Below are 13815 nucleotides of genomic sequence, written 5' to 3'. Positions count from 1 at the left end.
ATTCACCTGTGGAAAAAAATTAGCTCCAACAGTAGTGCTGCTTTTTGCATTAAAATCCTGAAATCCTGGGGCGCCTATGTGGCTCAGTTGCTTACTGTTGATTTCCACTGACTGTTGATTTAGCCTCAGGTCATCAACTCAGGGTCATAAGATAGAGCCCTGCATCAGGCTCATTACTGGGTGTAGAGCCTGCTTAAGACTCTTTCTCTCCTTCATGTGCCCCTCCCCTCTCTCAGGTGCTCTCTTTCTCTCAAAATAATAAAGATTTTTGAAAATCCTGAAATCCTGACTAATCTCCACTGGACTCCGTCCAGACTGTGCCATTTCTATTAACATTAAAAAATAATCTAACTAAAAAAAATAAAAAATAATCTGTAACTACACCAGCAAAGCCTCCCCTTAACAAATAAAGGACCAGTGAGAACCTTAGGAATCTAGAACCCCCCTCTCCCAAAAAATGATAACTTGGTGAAATAATTGGACCTGAATTAAATTATTAAATAATAGTAATGGTGGTTTAATGTAATCAAATTAAACCTCCATATCTGGATGGGTTTGGCCTTCTGGGTGTGTCATTTGGTCCATCTTCTCGAAATCATTTAGTCACTCATTTGCCTACTATACAGTCCCCTAGGGGGCAGTAATCAAAGTGAAATAACTCTTTCTACTCACACAGAGCTTATTGTCTATTTGGAGAGACAGGCATGGAAAAAATAAGTGAACAACATTTACTTTCAAATTCCAAAGGATACACCCAGCCCTTGTGGAGAGGCACACCCTGAGGAATCAGGTACAACCTCTGAAGTATCTGTTCTACATTTTCTGCACCTCTGGCATTTACTTACCGACTCATGGGTTCTCAGTTTCCCCCATAACCTCATATTTTAGTGCTGTGTAAACTGTCTTTTCCAAATTAGCACACATAAATGCCAAAGATTCAAAACTCTAATTATTGCAAACTTTCTTTTTTTATAACTACTTTACTTAGACATGCCATATTCGTAGTGTTCTCGGAGTTCTTAGCAAATTCTCAAACACTGTTTAACTGTGTTATGCAACCATAACACTGTCATGGTTGCATGACGCCAATTCATGTTGATTCTGTGCTCAAAAACTGTAATTGTAGTACTTGTGTTTCAGTGACTCTATACATAAAATTTCAACCTGACCCTCTTTACATAGATTTAGATTTCATTTATCTAAAATTAAATGCCAACTACATTACTGATAGTGATATTTTTAAAAATGGTAAATGTATGAGGTAGTCAGTTATTTGCATAAATCTATCCATATGACCACAATGACTGGGGAAGGGACAGGCACATGGTTGAGAGAAAGTCATAGGATGGTGTGGGATCTACTGGAAAGAAATTATGTCTTTTTTTGGCTCAGCATGAGCCTGGGAAGATGTACGCCTACCTTTTGCTGTCAGCAGCGGTCCTGCCAACAGACACAGCCCAACATCAAAGATAACCTGAAGACGAACGTAGCCAAATTCTAACGTCAGTTTGAGTACCTGTATCAACCCAAACATGAGGCCACTCTACAGCTGGTCTTGCATGCTAAAATTCTTTTTTATGTTCAAGTTCATTAGTTAAGGTTGGATGTGCCTTGCAAACAAATGAGACCTTACTGATTCTATCTCACAGAAGGATCAAAGTAGAAAGAAAGCTGCAAGCAGGACAATTAAGTTCTTCTGTATTTATTGGTATTCAATCTGTTTTTCCCAAAGAGAAGACATACAGTCCGACATAGCCCATTTTAATAAATCCTCTGCTTCTGGATTTACATCCTGAATTTCTACGACCTCTCATCAAGGTTCAGTACCATCACACACAGTGGTTAAAATTTTTCCCTGAGATCATGAAGGCTGTGTTTTTAGCCACAGAATATTTTGCCTTACCAAAATTCAGGAGAAAACAGAAAACTGGAAGTCTTTTGGTAGTAGAAGAGGCAGGCAACTTAGGTAGAATCCCTGAGAAAAAGGTGTAGAGTCAACTAATCCACTAACTAATATTTCCCTGACTGTGAACTATTATCCATTCAGTGTTGCTAAACATTCTAGAAGGGGAATACATTTTATTATCTAGAAAGACACTTTATCACAGGGCTGTGTGCAGAGCATCTTGACTTTTGCTAGCTGCCAGAGCCATCACGATGCCTCAGTTTCCAATAAAGTGCAGAGTTAGTGAGGTATGAGCAACCTCTCCTCAGTGGCATGTGGGAAAGAGAAACCCAGACATGGATGATAAGAAATGGTTATCACATTAAGTGCTTAGGCCTCCAGTGTTTTTTCAGAATGGCTTGAAATCAAAACAGCTCATGATCCTCCACAAGTAGGAATGGCAGAGAGACTCACTGGATTATCACCTCAAACCTCAGCCAAGTCAGTATACCAAAGCATAAGGGAAATGGCCATTAGCCCATGTCTTCCAGTGCTGGTGCACGGAGAATCCACTCTGAAGGGGATGGGGCTCCCAGCAGCCCCTCCTGGGTTGTGAGAAGCCACATTCTGGGAAGGAGCCAGCTCTCTGGGATCAGTTGCTCTTGGATGGTTCCTCACCCACCCATCTGCCTAAAATGGCACAATGGAATGACTGTGTTCTCAATTGAGGACTTCCCTCTTTAAAGATAAACAAGCACAAGTTTCCCTAATCTGATCCATATTCAACAGTGGAAGAAGGCAGCTAGTCCCAGGGTGGGGAGTGGGAAAGGAAGCCAGGCGTCAGGCAAACACACTCAGGGACGACATGCTGGATAGCTTGCAGGGCTCTGAAGACGGAAAAGTGAAAGGAAAGCCGAGCATCAGCAGGCTGTGGCACTTCCAGATCATCATTCCATGAACACACGATCCCCCCTCTTAGGTTTTCTTGAGGTAGTTCTGACAGGCTTTCGCCATGTCCTTCAAGAAGTTAGGAACGCCATTCTGCAAAACAAAGGACACCATCACTTCTGTGTCCTTATGGTCATTTCTCCCGATTCTTTGGGATATGGCAAAGGTAAACAAATATGACTCTGAGAATAACAAATATGACAATAGGGCCCCTGTCCGATTTCTATAGAACATGGCCACAGATGACAGAAGACCCAAGGCACAGGTGACACTAGATAGCAGGGGACACTGTTGTGTATCTTGGCTTTTCCTAGTAAAAAGCTAAGATGATTCTGAGACACCATTTTTTGAAAAGAAAAAACACAGGAAATGGGATTGGGTTGGGCTATGGGATTCTAACCCAGGAATCAGAGAAAGGACTTCTTTTACAGAATTAGGAAACGGTGAGGATGTGGGGCAAAGGGCAGACTATGTTATTAGTTAGTGCTGAGCATTGTGCAAGACACCGCCTTAATTTACCACTACTCTACAGGGTGGTAATACCTGTCCCCATTTTCGAAAGGGAAGAAATCAACAGCTTCCCTAGATTATACAAACAGAAGCTGGAGCAGGACTCAAAACCACATGTGTTTGACTCAAAGCCTGTGCACTTTGCACTCTCCCAGGGAATGTGCTGAGCCCTCCCACCGGTAAGTAGCCCTCCTACAAAGCACTGAATGGTTCCCATAAAGCCAGGTTCTCTGGGGGTCTCTAGTGATCTGGCCACCACTGCAGTCTCCTCTCCTTACAGAGAAACAAAACAACAATAACAAAACCGGAGGCTTCCAGGCTTGGACACGTCTGGTTGTCTCTCGAGCCAGGTTGGCCTGTCATAAGCAGACACAGGGTCCAAAGGCACCATTTGTCATTTTTCCTACAAGGAGCAGGCTTGTATCCGGAGGATGCAGAGAGTGATCCTGGCAGGGTCTTGCTGGCAGGGAGGGTCTAACATTCCAGCTAAGGATTCTTCTCCTCTGTCCCAGCCTCTACATCCTGGATGTTGGCAACCTCAGTCCTAACTGTAGTGACTCAACCAAGCTGCTTCAATAAAAGAGCTTCATTAGGCTTGAGACACGGTGTCTCTTCAGCCTGACAGCCCCGTGGGCTAAGTCAACATTTGTCAAACACACTTCCCCCTCCTGCCTCCTGGGATCTCACCTTGGCGACCCAGTTTATGAGCCAGGACGGAATCTGGCCACCCGGGTTATCGAAGTAATACATGAAAACTAGAAGGGAAAGAAAGGACAATTCAGGAGGAGAAAAAAAATGTTAGAAATACAACAACAAACCCTGCAAAGCTTCTGCCTCTATCTTCAGGCCCCCGAAAGTAAGGAGGGAGGCAACACAGATTCAGGAGGACTTCTGTCCTCTGCCTTGCCTCACAAAATACATATATATTTATATTATAATATATATATTTATGTTATACACACACACACACACACACACACACACACACACACACACACACACATATTTTTGAAAACATAGCCACAGGCAGATTTTGCTGCTGCTTATTAAATGCCTGGGAAGTGCTAGACACTTGGATATAGTCTCTCATTTATTTCTATCGGGGCGCCTGGGTGGCTCAGTCCTTAAGCGTCTGCCTCCTTCGGCTCAGGTCATGATCCCAGAGTCCTGGGATCGAGCCCTGCATCAGGCTCCCTGCTCCGCGGGAAGCCTGCTTCTCCCTCTCCCATTGCCCCTGCTTGTGTTCCCTCTCTCACTGTGTCTCTCTCTGTCAAATAAATAAATCTTTAAAAAAAATTATTTCTATCATTAATTATCAGTCCAAAGGAGTTGGTAAAATTAAACCCCCACTTATAAAGGACAACATGGAGACAGAGCAATTAGGGTGGCATGTCCAAGGTGACATATCTGAAAAGCTTCAGAATTACGATTCAGAGGTTACCTCACACACAAGGCCACACTAATTCCCATACAACAAGTGGCTGGCTGCCCCCACTCTGCTCACAGCTTTTCTCCGTGCAGGCTGGAACTCAAGGCAGGCAGGTCCTGAGTCGGCTGAGCAGGAGGTGCATCCTCAGGGGCAGTCGTGCCAGCCCTCTTGCCCCACCCCACCCCCAGGCCCAATGTATGTATCCCCAGGACTAGCCTGAAGTGAATTTTTAAACTTTCTGGTTTGATTTCCTCGGGATAATGCAAGAGTCAATAAAGAATGGGTTGAGTCAGATTTAACCATCTACCATGCACTCAAGCCAGGTTTCTGGGGGTGAACTGAATCTCCCCAGGTTTTGATCCCTTGTTTGTTTTACAACCGTGCCCATTCTCTGACCTCAGGGAAAAAGCATCATGCATTTTACATGCCTAACAATCAGCATGGCCTACGTATAGTGGCCCCAGCTGCTTTGCCAACATGCTCCCCGGCTTTACCTTTGCTCCCCTTCTTGCCATCACTCTCGATCGCTAGGCTCTGCTTATACTGATTCACCCGGACCACGTCAGACCTCTCAGGAATCTGCGGCACAGAGGTGCTCTGGGCCAGGACCACGTGGATCTTCTGCCCGTCCATGTCCAGGTCTCGCCGCTGCCGGATGTAGACATACTATACTGCTAGTCAAGGCATGATATCAATGCCAGCATTTCAGATGGGTGGAAGGAAACCCCACGAGCCAGAAGCAAAGCGAGATGATTCTATTTCTCCCACCTGGCACTTGCTCCCTAATACTGTTCCTTTATTCCCTGCCCTGTCTCCCTACCTGCACTGCAAGGTTGTACCCCATACAATTTGATATTCTCATTTGACAGCATGCATTACCTACCTGTGAATGATTCCTTGATGCTTTCAATTATACGGGGAAACCACTCCTCCTTTCTCTAAGAAGGCACTGTGAGATATTAGAGGACTGATCACTCAGCAGCAGTGTGATTCTGCATTAGTTACTCAACCTTTCCGAAGCTAAGGGGGTTAGATTCCCCAGCAGGCACGCCTGGTGGGGGGCACTGGAGAACGACTGGGGCAGAATAAGTACCCCATAAACACTGGGATCATTCCCCTTTGTCCTGTCCTCCCCCAAAGCTCTAGTTAGTGACCTCTATGCACAAAGGATGGTCAAGCACTGTTACTTACACCTAGTGGTCAGAGGAAGAAACATTGGTACCTGAATATTTGGTAAGCAGATGTCCTCTCTGGGTTAACGCTGGTTAACCACCCAGAATAACAAAGCCATTTCATCTCTATAAACACAGAGCGCTCACTATGTCTATGGTACTGCAATAGGGAAGATAATTTACTCCTAAGAAACAATGAGAGTTACCATTTACTGAGCCCTTACCATGTGCCTTACATATAGCATCAGTTTTGATCCTGTAAAGGTCCCTGTGAGTTTGGTGTAGGTATCCTCATCCTACAGATGACAATATTGAGGCTCAGAGAAGTAAAGTAACTTGCCAAAGATCCCATGGCTCAACTGGAACCGGAGTGCAAACCCAGATCTGGCTCCAAAACCTAGTTAGACTTTCATAGCTGGACAGGCCTCAGCAGAATTTTAGGTTTCACACTAGAAGGGATTCAAAGCCTAAACAATAAAAAATAAAAATAAATAAATTTTTAAAAAATCACTCTATAACATAATATCCTCACTGTAACAGCAACAATGATAGCCCCATGCCACCACAGAGTCTCTGCAGCACCCAAAGGGGTCCAGGCCTCACTCAGGCACCCTGTGGGATGAGCTACTGACCCCGATTCTACGGACTGGCAAGTAAAGTTCTTAAATGTTTTCGGGGAGAAATGATGTTGCTTTGGCTCTGGCTTTCTGCCACCAAGATCTTTCACTTCTTCCTCACAGCAAAAGTTATCCCACTCTCTCCCAAAACTTGCTCATGTGGCAGATACCACCTGACACTCCATTGAGGAAAAACCAACCTGATATATTGATTAAAACTTGGCAGAGGTCTTCGAAAGGTTGGAAGGTCCAGCCTACCATACGGCATATGACCAGAGAACCACTGGTTCACTGAGGCCCAGAGAAGTGAAGGGACTTTTCCAAAGTCACACAACAAATCAGAGAATGAGCTCACATTCAATCTGGGATCTTTGGCTCCAAACGAATGTTCTTTTCCACTACACTATTCTCTGTTCTCAAAAATTTAACCACTAGTGGAGAGAAATGCATATAGAAAGATTAAGAAACCCATTATCAGATTGTGTGGTATTGGAAAAACAATTATGTAGAACTTGAAGTAGGCCCAAGTGTCTACCCCTAAGACCTAACCAGCAGTGTCACAGTGAGGTCAGAGAGATGGGATCATGCCCTGGTCAAGGTCACCATCTCTGGGAATAGCTGGACATGGGTCCCGAACCTGCCTCTGCCACCCACTAGTTGCGTGAACCAGAGCAAAGTTCTGGACTTCTCTTTGCCTCAGTTTCCTTGACCATGAAATGAGGATGATGATACTTCGCACAGTTGTTGGCAGGATCAGGGAAAACCACATAAAATCTAAGGGTTAGAGTAATCCACAATTTGTTGAAATACATACCATATGTTGTACAAAGTACCTAGTAGTATGTAAGCAAGAAATAAACCCTTTATGGAGTTTACAATCTAATTGGGGCCAAGGAAAACACATACACTTAGACACAAAAACACATACAAACAATATACATAAAACACAGCCACATGCTCCTTCTCTTTCAAGAGAATAATTATTTAGGAAATACAGACTTATACAAAGCTAAGGCTAGAAAAGATCCCCGTGATCATCCAGTTTGGTGTTTTCCAAACTCTTTTTTTTTAATCCACAAGACCCTTTGTTGAAAGGATCTTCTATGGAAATTCAGTGTGTAACATACTCAGCTGCTGTGATTGAAGAGGACAGTGAAGGAGTGGAAATCTCACCTATCAGTCATCCTGCCCCCACCCTGCCTGTCCTTCAAATTTCCATCCCCCTTCCTAAGCTAGAACTAAGAGGGCTTCTTAGAACCTTGGAGTGTCAGCTAAAACTCCCCACATTCCATTCAAATGTTTTAATGATAAATGAGGGTAAGAAACATACACCCAGTATCCAGAGCCAACAGTCAAGTAGGGATCACTGTGGGGTCAATAAAACAGGAGGCGAGATGAGGAGAGCTGGAAATTGGGGGCCTGGGGTCCAGTCCCCACTCTGCCACTAATCATCTGTACATATGCCTCTGTCACTTTACCTCTCTGGGTGCCCACTTCCACCTCTAGATTGAGGGAATGTATTTTTGTTTTCTAAAGACTGTATTTATTAATTTGACAGAGAGCGAGAGCAGGAACACAAGCAGAGGGAATGCGAGAGGGAGAAGCAGGTTTCCTGCTGAGCAGGGAGCCCGATGCAGGGCTCTATTCCAGGACCCTAGGATCATGACCTGAGCTGAAGGCAGATGCTTAACACTGAGCCACCCAGGCACCCTGAGGGAATGTATTAAACACTCTTTATAAATAGTTCTTTCCAGGTCCCCAATTCTGTGGTCCAACAATTTCAAGCCTTAGAAAACTTCTCAGGAAAGTCTGAGCTGCCCTCCAGTGACCACAATCACAGAGGCTCCACATGGTCAGGCCCAGACATCACACACCGAGGTCTCCAAAAGTCACACAAGAAGCAACAGTTTTAGCAGATGCCTTTTAAGAATCAAGAACAATGCTGTCCACACCTGCTGGGCATGCCACCATTGGGCAATGGCCAAAGGGCACAAGAAACACTTAGAAAGCCAAGTAGGAAGGATACATCTCTGTTGGACATAGGAAAGGGGTACTTCACTTGCCAGTAGACCACGGTTTTTCCATTGCATTCCTTTTCATAGAGTTCTAAGGTGAACAAAAGAAGTTAATGTATCTGGAAACTTCTCGGCTCCAATTAACAAGAAGCCTAGGTACGATGACCTCTGAGGATATGATAACCCACTAAGAAGGCACAGAATTCTAGAAAAAAATCAGACAGATTCATTAATGCTGAAAGTTTGTTGCTCAAGGGCAGAGTCTAGTAGACATAAAAACACGGTAAAAAAGAAAATAACTCAACAAAATGTGTCCATTGTATAGCATAAGCAAGATTCTCAGAATGCAATAAAACAAAATCAGGCATCCAAAAATAGATGTTCAGGTTTTAAAATCAGGGCAACCACCAGATGTCACTAGAATCCCAATAGTTTTGCTTTTGAGACCTCTCCTTAGATTGCTTCACCTTTTACAGCTAGCCTGGGACTGAGTCACCCAGTCTAGTGTGTTCAGCTGGGAAAAGAAGGTTCCAGAGAGGGCAGTGTCCTTCCTCAACAGCTAGGAAGTGACATAACTGTGGCTAACCCTGAGTGTCTTCCTTCTCTCCTGTTTCTTTACATTTTACCATAGCTACAATGACCAGAATTCTTAGTATTCCATCATTCTACTGTGTGCAAATAGCAGCTGACTCTCAGCTGGAGAAAGCAAAGAAATCAATGACATACACACCCTCTGACCCCGAGCTGTGCTGTAAGCTTCAAACCAACCATTTAGAGAAGGAGCCAAGCCAAGGCTGCTGAAATAACCATGAGAACCCCTTGAGGAGCTCCTGATGAAGGAAATGCATTATTTAATCCAGCTTTGGAAAGAAAATCTATTAGAAGCAAGGTCATGGATCAAAGATCTTGCCAGGGCATTGGTGCCACGAGAGGCTAAAGACAGCCTTTGAGAGGAAGGGAAGAAATGGACATGTTACCTTTGCACGCTCAGCATCATCTCCCCTTTCCTGGACCAGCAATTTAAATTCTCCTTCAGGGCATCATTGTTTCCCTCCTCCTGACTATGTGGTTTAAGCAGAGTCCTTAAATTAAACTCAGCATTAATTTCTGGCTGGGAAAATGAGCAAGACATGGCCCAGTGATTTGTTCAGGGATAGTGCATCTGGCCAGGGTCTTACCTTGTCACTCTAACAAGTTTGGGCCAAAAAGTGGTTCAGTAAAGACTCTCAGGTAACTCACAAATATCTAGAAGGACCAGAGTTAGGCTTAGAACTTCAGGATTATTCCAGAGAAGGCAAACTACTGCTGTGACTAGATTAGACATGATAGCATGAATGGCTGATGCCAAGTACCAAATATCAGAGGCACTAGAGTGGTCTCTCCCAAAGTCAGATACCTTAGCCCTACCATCACCAAAAAATTGATTGTGATGCTGCCTGCTTGCTCATGTTGTTCTCTCTCAAATTGAAGCTGCATGTTGTCTTATTGGCAACATCCATATTACATCACTGAACCATGGCTGCTAAGGAGATTGGGACAGAGAACATCTGGCTTCTCCTTTGAATGGAGGAGCATCACAATTCACCCTAGATAGGAAGGGCATTTGAAAACACTAAGAGACCAAAACCATGACAAACATCCACATGATGCCATGACAGCAAATTGTGGGACTCTGGCTGCCATGAGTAGGAAAGTGGAATGCTCATTCCTGTTCCTGTGGGTTATTTATATGGTGAGACTATAAGTCTGGATCATCTGGCGGCCATCTTTGCCATGACATAAGAATCTGCCTGAGAATTAGGTCAACTCAGGAGAAAATGGAGTCCAGATGGAGAAAGCATTTAAACATTGGATGCAGTGTCCTGGAAGTCAGAAACCCCTGGACTTTTCAATGGCATGAACCAATAAACTCTTTTTCCTTTTCTCACACTGGCATTTGTTAATTTCTTATTGCTTGCAACCAAGGGTCCTGACTCTAGCAAGAGTCTTTCAGAGTTGACACACCCCTGGGCTCGCTCTGCAGTTCTAGTCCACTGTGACTGAATGACAGAGGCCACTCCCAGCTCTGAGTGACAGGAGGATCACCTCTTTCAAGCCTTTCATAGCTGTCCATTGTTTTCAGTGTCAAATCTAAGCACTGTAGCCTGGTGGCCAGACTGGGCCCCTGGGGATCTGGACCTTCCTCCCACCCTAGCTCTAGATTCTGCTACCCCAACAGTCCAGTAAAACCAAATTGCTCAGTTTTTGAACATGCCAACTGTTTCTTGCCTTCCTTGCTTTACTCAGGCTGTTCCCTGGGCCTCAAATAGCCTCAAACCACTCACCCCCTCACCCTCTCAGCTTCTCACCTATATGCATTCTTGTTTTGTGTTTTTTTGTTGTTTGTCGCATTCCTGTTGTTTATAAAACTTTGATTCAACTTCCAAAACAAAGCTTGGATACCACCTCCTCCAAGAAGCCTTCTGTGACTACCTAGATATATGGGATGATGACAAACTTATAGTGAGAAAAAAGTAGGCCTCGGAGCAAACTGGAGAGTGGCATCTGAGAGTATGCAAGGAATCACAAAGGCATGTTTCAGCCCAGCACTTAAGACTGTCTTGCCAAAATTAAAAATAAAACACAGTAGAAATTAAACCTGTTGCTTTCTACTGGCTAGAATAACAATAGATTCTACTTTCTAGATGATTTTTTAAAAAAATAATAGGTGTCACTCACCTTTAACAAACTGGTCCCACTGTTTTCTGTAGTCTAAGTCCATATAGACATCTGCAAGAACAGCCGGTGGGCAATTGTCCAGAACACCAAAGACTTTATACTCATAAAGTCCAGTCTGCTATAAAAACAGAACAGGCAGAAATAACCTCTTGATTCCCAAACTGAGAGACAACTGGATTACACAGCATATGAAAAACTGTTCATGCAACACCATTATTGACTACATCCTCTGTGGTCTTGGTGACACAATGATGACAAAGCAGATGAGGCCCCTGCTCTAATGAGTCTTATATTTGCTTGTAGACATTGGTGGTGGTAGTGGCTATAAATGCTATGTAGGTAATCTGAACAGGTTATAAGAAAAGTTATAAATTTAGTGGTGCCTGGTTTGGTGGGGTTTCCTATATAATTAGGTGGTCAGGAAAGGCCTCTATGAGAGATAACCTTTATGAGAACATCTTATTTTAAATATAGAAGAAGCCAGTCATGGGAAGATAAGTAAAACTCATTCCTGGTAGGGAGAAGGCCCTCTGGTTGATGGACTGGCATGATGAAAGAAGAGAAAGGCACAGCATCCAGAGAACTATGGATGGGGGAGAGTGGAAGGAGCTGAGGTCTCAGAGGTAGTGGGGGCCAGACTCCAAACGGCTTTGTAAACCAGGGTAAGGGATAAGGATTTTTTTCTAACTACTAAGGAAAACCAATGAGTTACTTTAAATGGAGATAATAATAAATAAAAAGATGATTCTTTCTGCTTGGTAGACAGTAGATCATAAGGGAGCAAAGAGATGGATTTGAAAACCAGTGCAATGGGTACAAATAAGAGATGAAGGGGATCTGAACAAGGAGGTGCGACAGTGATGGAGAGAGAAGCCCAGTGATTTAGGGATATATTTAGAAGTACTGTAGACAAGAAGTGCTGGCAGACTGCCTGTGGGTAAAGAGAAAGCGAAGAACTGTGTCTTAGAACCTCTGCTTGAACAACCAGGTAAATGGGAGCTCCATCCTCTGGGGAAATCAAGAGTTCTACTTTTGAGTTTCAGATGCTTATTACACATCCCAGTGGGAGTGTCATATAGCAGCTAGCAATCAGGGGACAGGTTACTATTTTAGACATCCACAGGGCGTAATGAAACCCAGCAAATAGTTTTTATCAATTCCAAGACAGAATTTTTCAACAACTTCTTCCTTTAACTTAAGAACCAGTAAATAAAAGAAGAAACAGCAGTGTCAAATCACATTAGTCCCCTTAATTCAGAAAAAACACCAGAGGGGGGGCGGAGCAAGATGGCGGAGGAGTAGGAGACCTGGATTTCCTCTGGTCTCAGGAATTCAGCTGAATAGGGATCAAACCATTCTGAACACCTACGAACTCAACAGGAGATCGAAGAGGAGAGTAGCAACAACTCTCTGAACAGAGAAGCGACCACTTACTGGAAGGTAGGACTTGCGGAGAAGTGAATCCGAGGCGATATTCAGGAGGATAGACGGCGGGGGAGGGGGCCTCTGTCGGCCGCTTCTGGCAAGTGATAGAGCCGCGGAGCACAAAATTGGAACTCTGAGAAGTTGGCTCCGCTGAAGGACGTAGCTGCAGTGGCTACGCGGGGGGATGGAATCCTCCCGGGACAGTGTGGTCTCAGGACCCTCGGGGTCACAGAAAGACCGGGGGTGCCTGAGTGCGGAGGAGCTCCCGGGTATTGGAGTGGGGAAGCCGGCTGCAGAGATGGAGCCCAGGCACGGGCTCTCAGCTCGGGGTTGCAATAAACCGTGATCCGCGGGCCAGTCGGGCCACTGCTCCTCCAGCAGGGACCCAACAAGCGGCAGAGCCGGGGAGACTCCCCTTCCTCCCCCAGGAGGAGCGGCGCAGGAACGCACCGCAGGGATCTGCTGGGTTTGGAGACTCCACACGGGGTCGGGTGCCAGAGATACAAACGCTCGGTCAGAGGCCGGGTGAGCACGGAGTGCGGCCGGAGACCAGGGAGATGGGAGTGACTGCTTTTCTCTGGGGGCGCACTGAGGAACGGGGCCCCGAGTTCTCAACTCCTCCAGGTGGAGATTGGGAGGCCACCATTTTCGCCCCGGTCCTCCAAAGCTGTACCGAGAGCTTGCAGGGAACAAAAGCTCCTGAGAGCAAACCCGAGCACCTTGCTTAGACCAGACCGACAAGGGCGGGGCAATTCAGCCTCCTGCAAAGACATTTGGGAACCATGGCAACAGGCCCCTCCCCTAGAAGATCAGCACGAAGTTTACCGATCAAGGAGAACGGGAGAACTCCAGCGCTAGGGGAATACCGCACATAGAATTCATGGCTTTTTTTTACCATGATTCCTTAGTTCATCAAAGTTAATTTTTTAACTGTTTTTTTTAACTTTTCTTTTTCCATTTTTCAATCAACATCTTATGAATCCCCTTTTTAAAAAAATTTTTTTATTTTTCATTTTTAGAGTCATATTTTATCCCTTCATAGTAGTTACCCTTATTTTTGGCATATATTTATAAGTTGTTTTCTCTTTAAAATTTT

General features: G+C 44.6%; 1 protein-coding gene across 2 annotated transcripts in view; it reads right to left on the bottom strand.

Moving 5' to 3' along the window:
* Positions 1 to 1686: 1686 nt before the first annotated feature.
* PCTP (phosphatidylcholine transfer protein) overlaps positions 1687 to 13815 on the bottom strand; it is a 30559-nt gene continuing 18430 nt past the window's right edge. Inside the window, exons 2-6 of one of the 2 annotated variants that reach the window (XM_028090587.2) lie at positions 11295 to 11412; positions 8588 to 8667; positions 5267 to 5438; positions 4031 to 4098; positions 1687 to 2926 (exon numbers count right to left, since the gene is read on the bottom strand). In XM_028090587.2, the coding sequence (XP_027946388.1) occupies positions 2861 to 2926; positions 4031 to 4098; positions 5267 to 5438; positions 8588 to 8667; positions 11295 to 11412 (504 nt within the window). In that variant the 3' untranslated portion in view covers positions 1687 to 2860. The remainder of the gene's footprint in view (positions 2927 to 4030; positions 4099 to 5266; positions 5439 to 8587; positions 8668 to 11294; positions 11413 to 13815) is intronic. The other variant, XM_028090588.2, reaches the window with a different exon arrangement.

The sequence above is a fragment of the Eumetopias jubatus genome, unplaced genomic scaffold (assembly GCF_037043125.1).
Source record: "Eumetopias jubatus isolate StellerSeaLion01/CBP00866 unplaced genomic scaffold, mEumJub1_p1.0 scaffold_10, whole genome shotgun sequence".
NCBI classification, from domain to species: domain Eukaryota; kingdom Metazoa; phylum Chordata; class Mammalia; order Carnivora; family Otariidae; genus Eumetopias; species Eumetopias jubatus.
The sequence above is the reverse complement of the archived record's forward strand: the minus strand, read 5'-3'. Positions and strand labels throughout refer to the sequence as shown.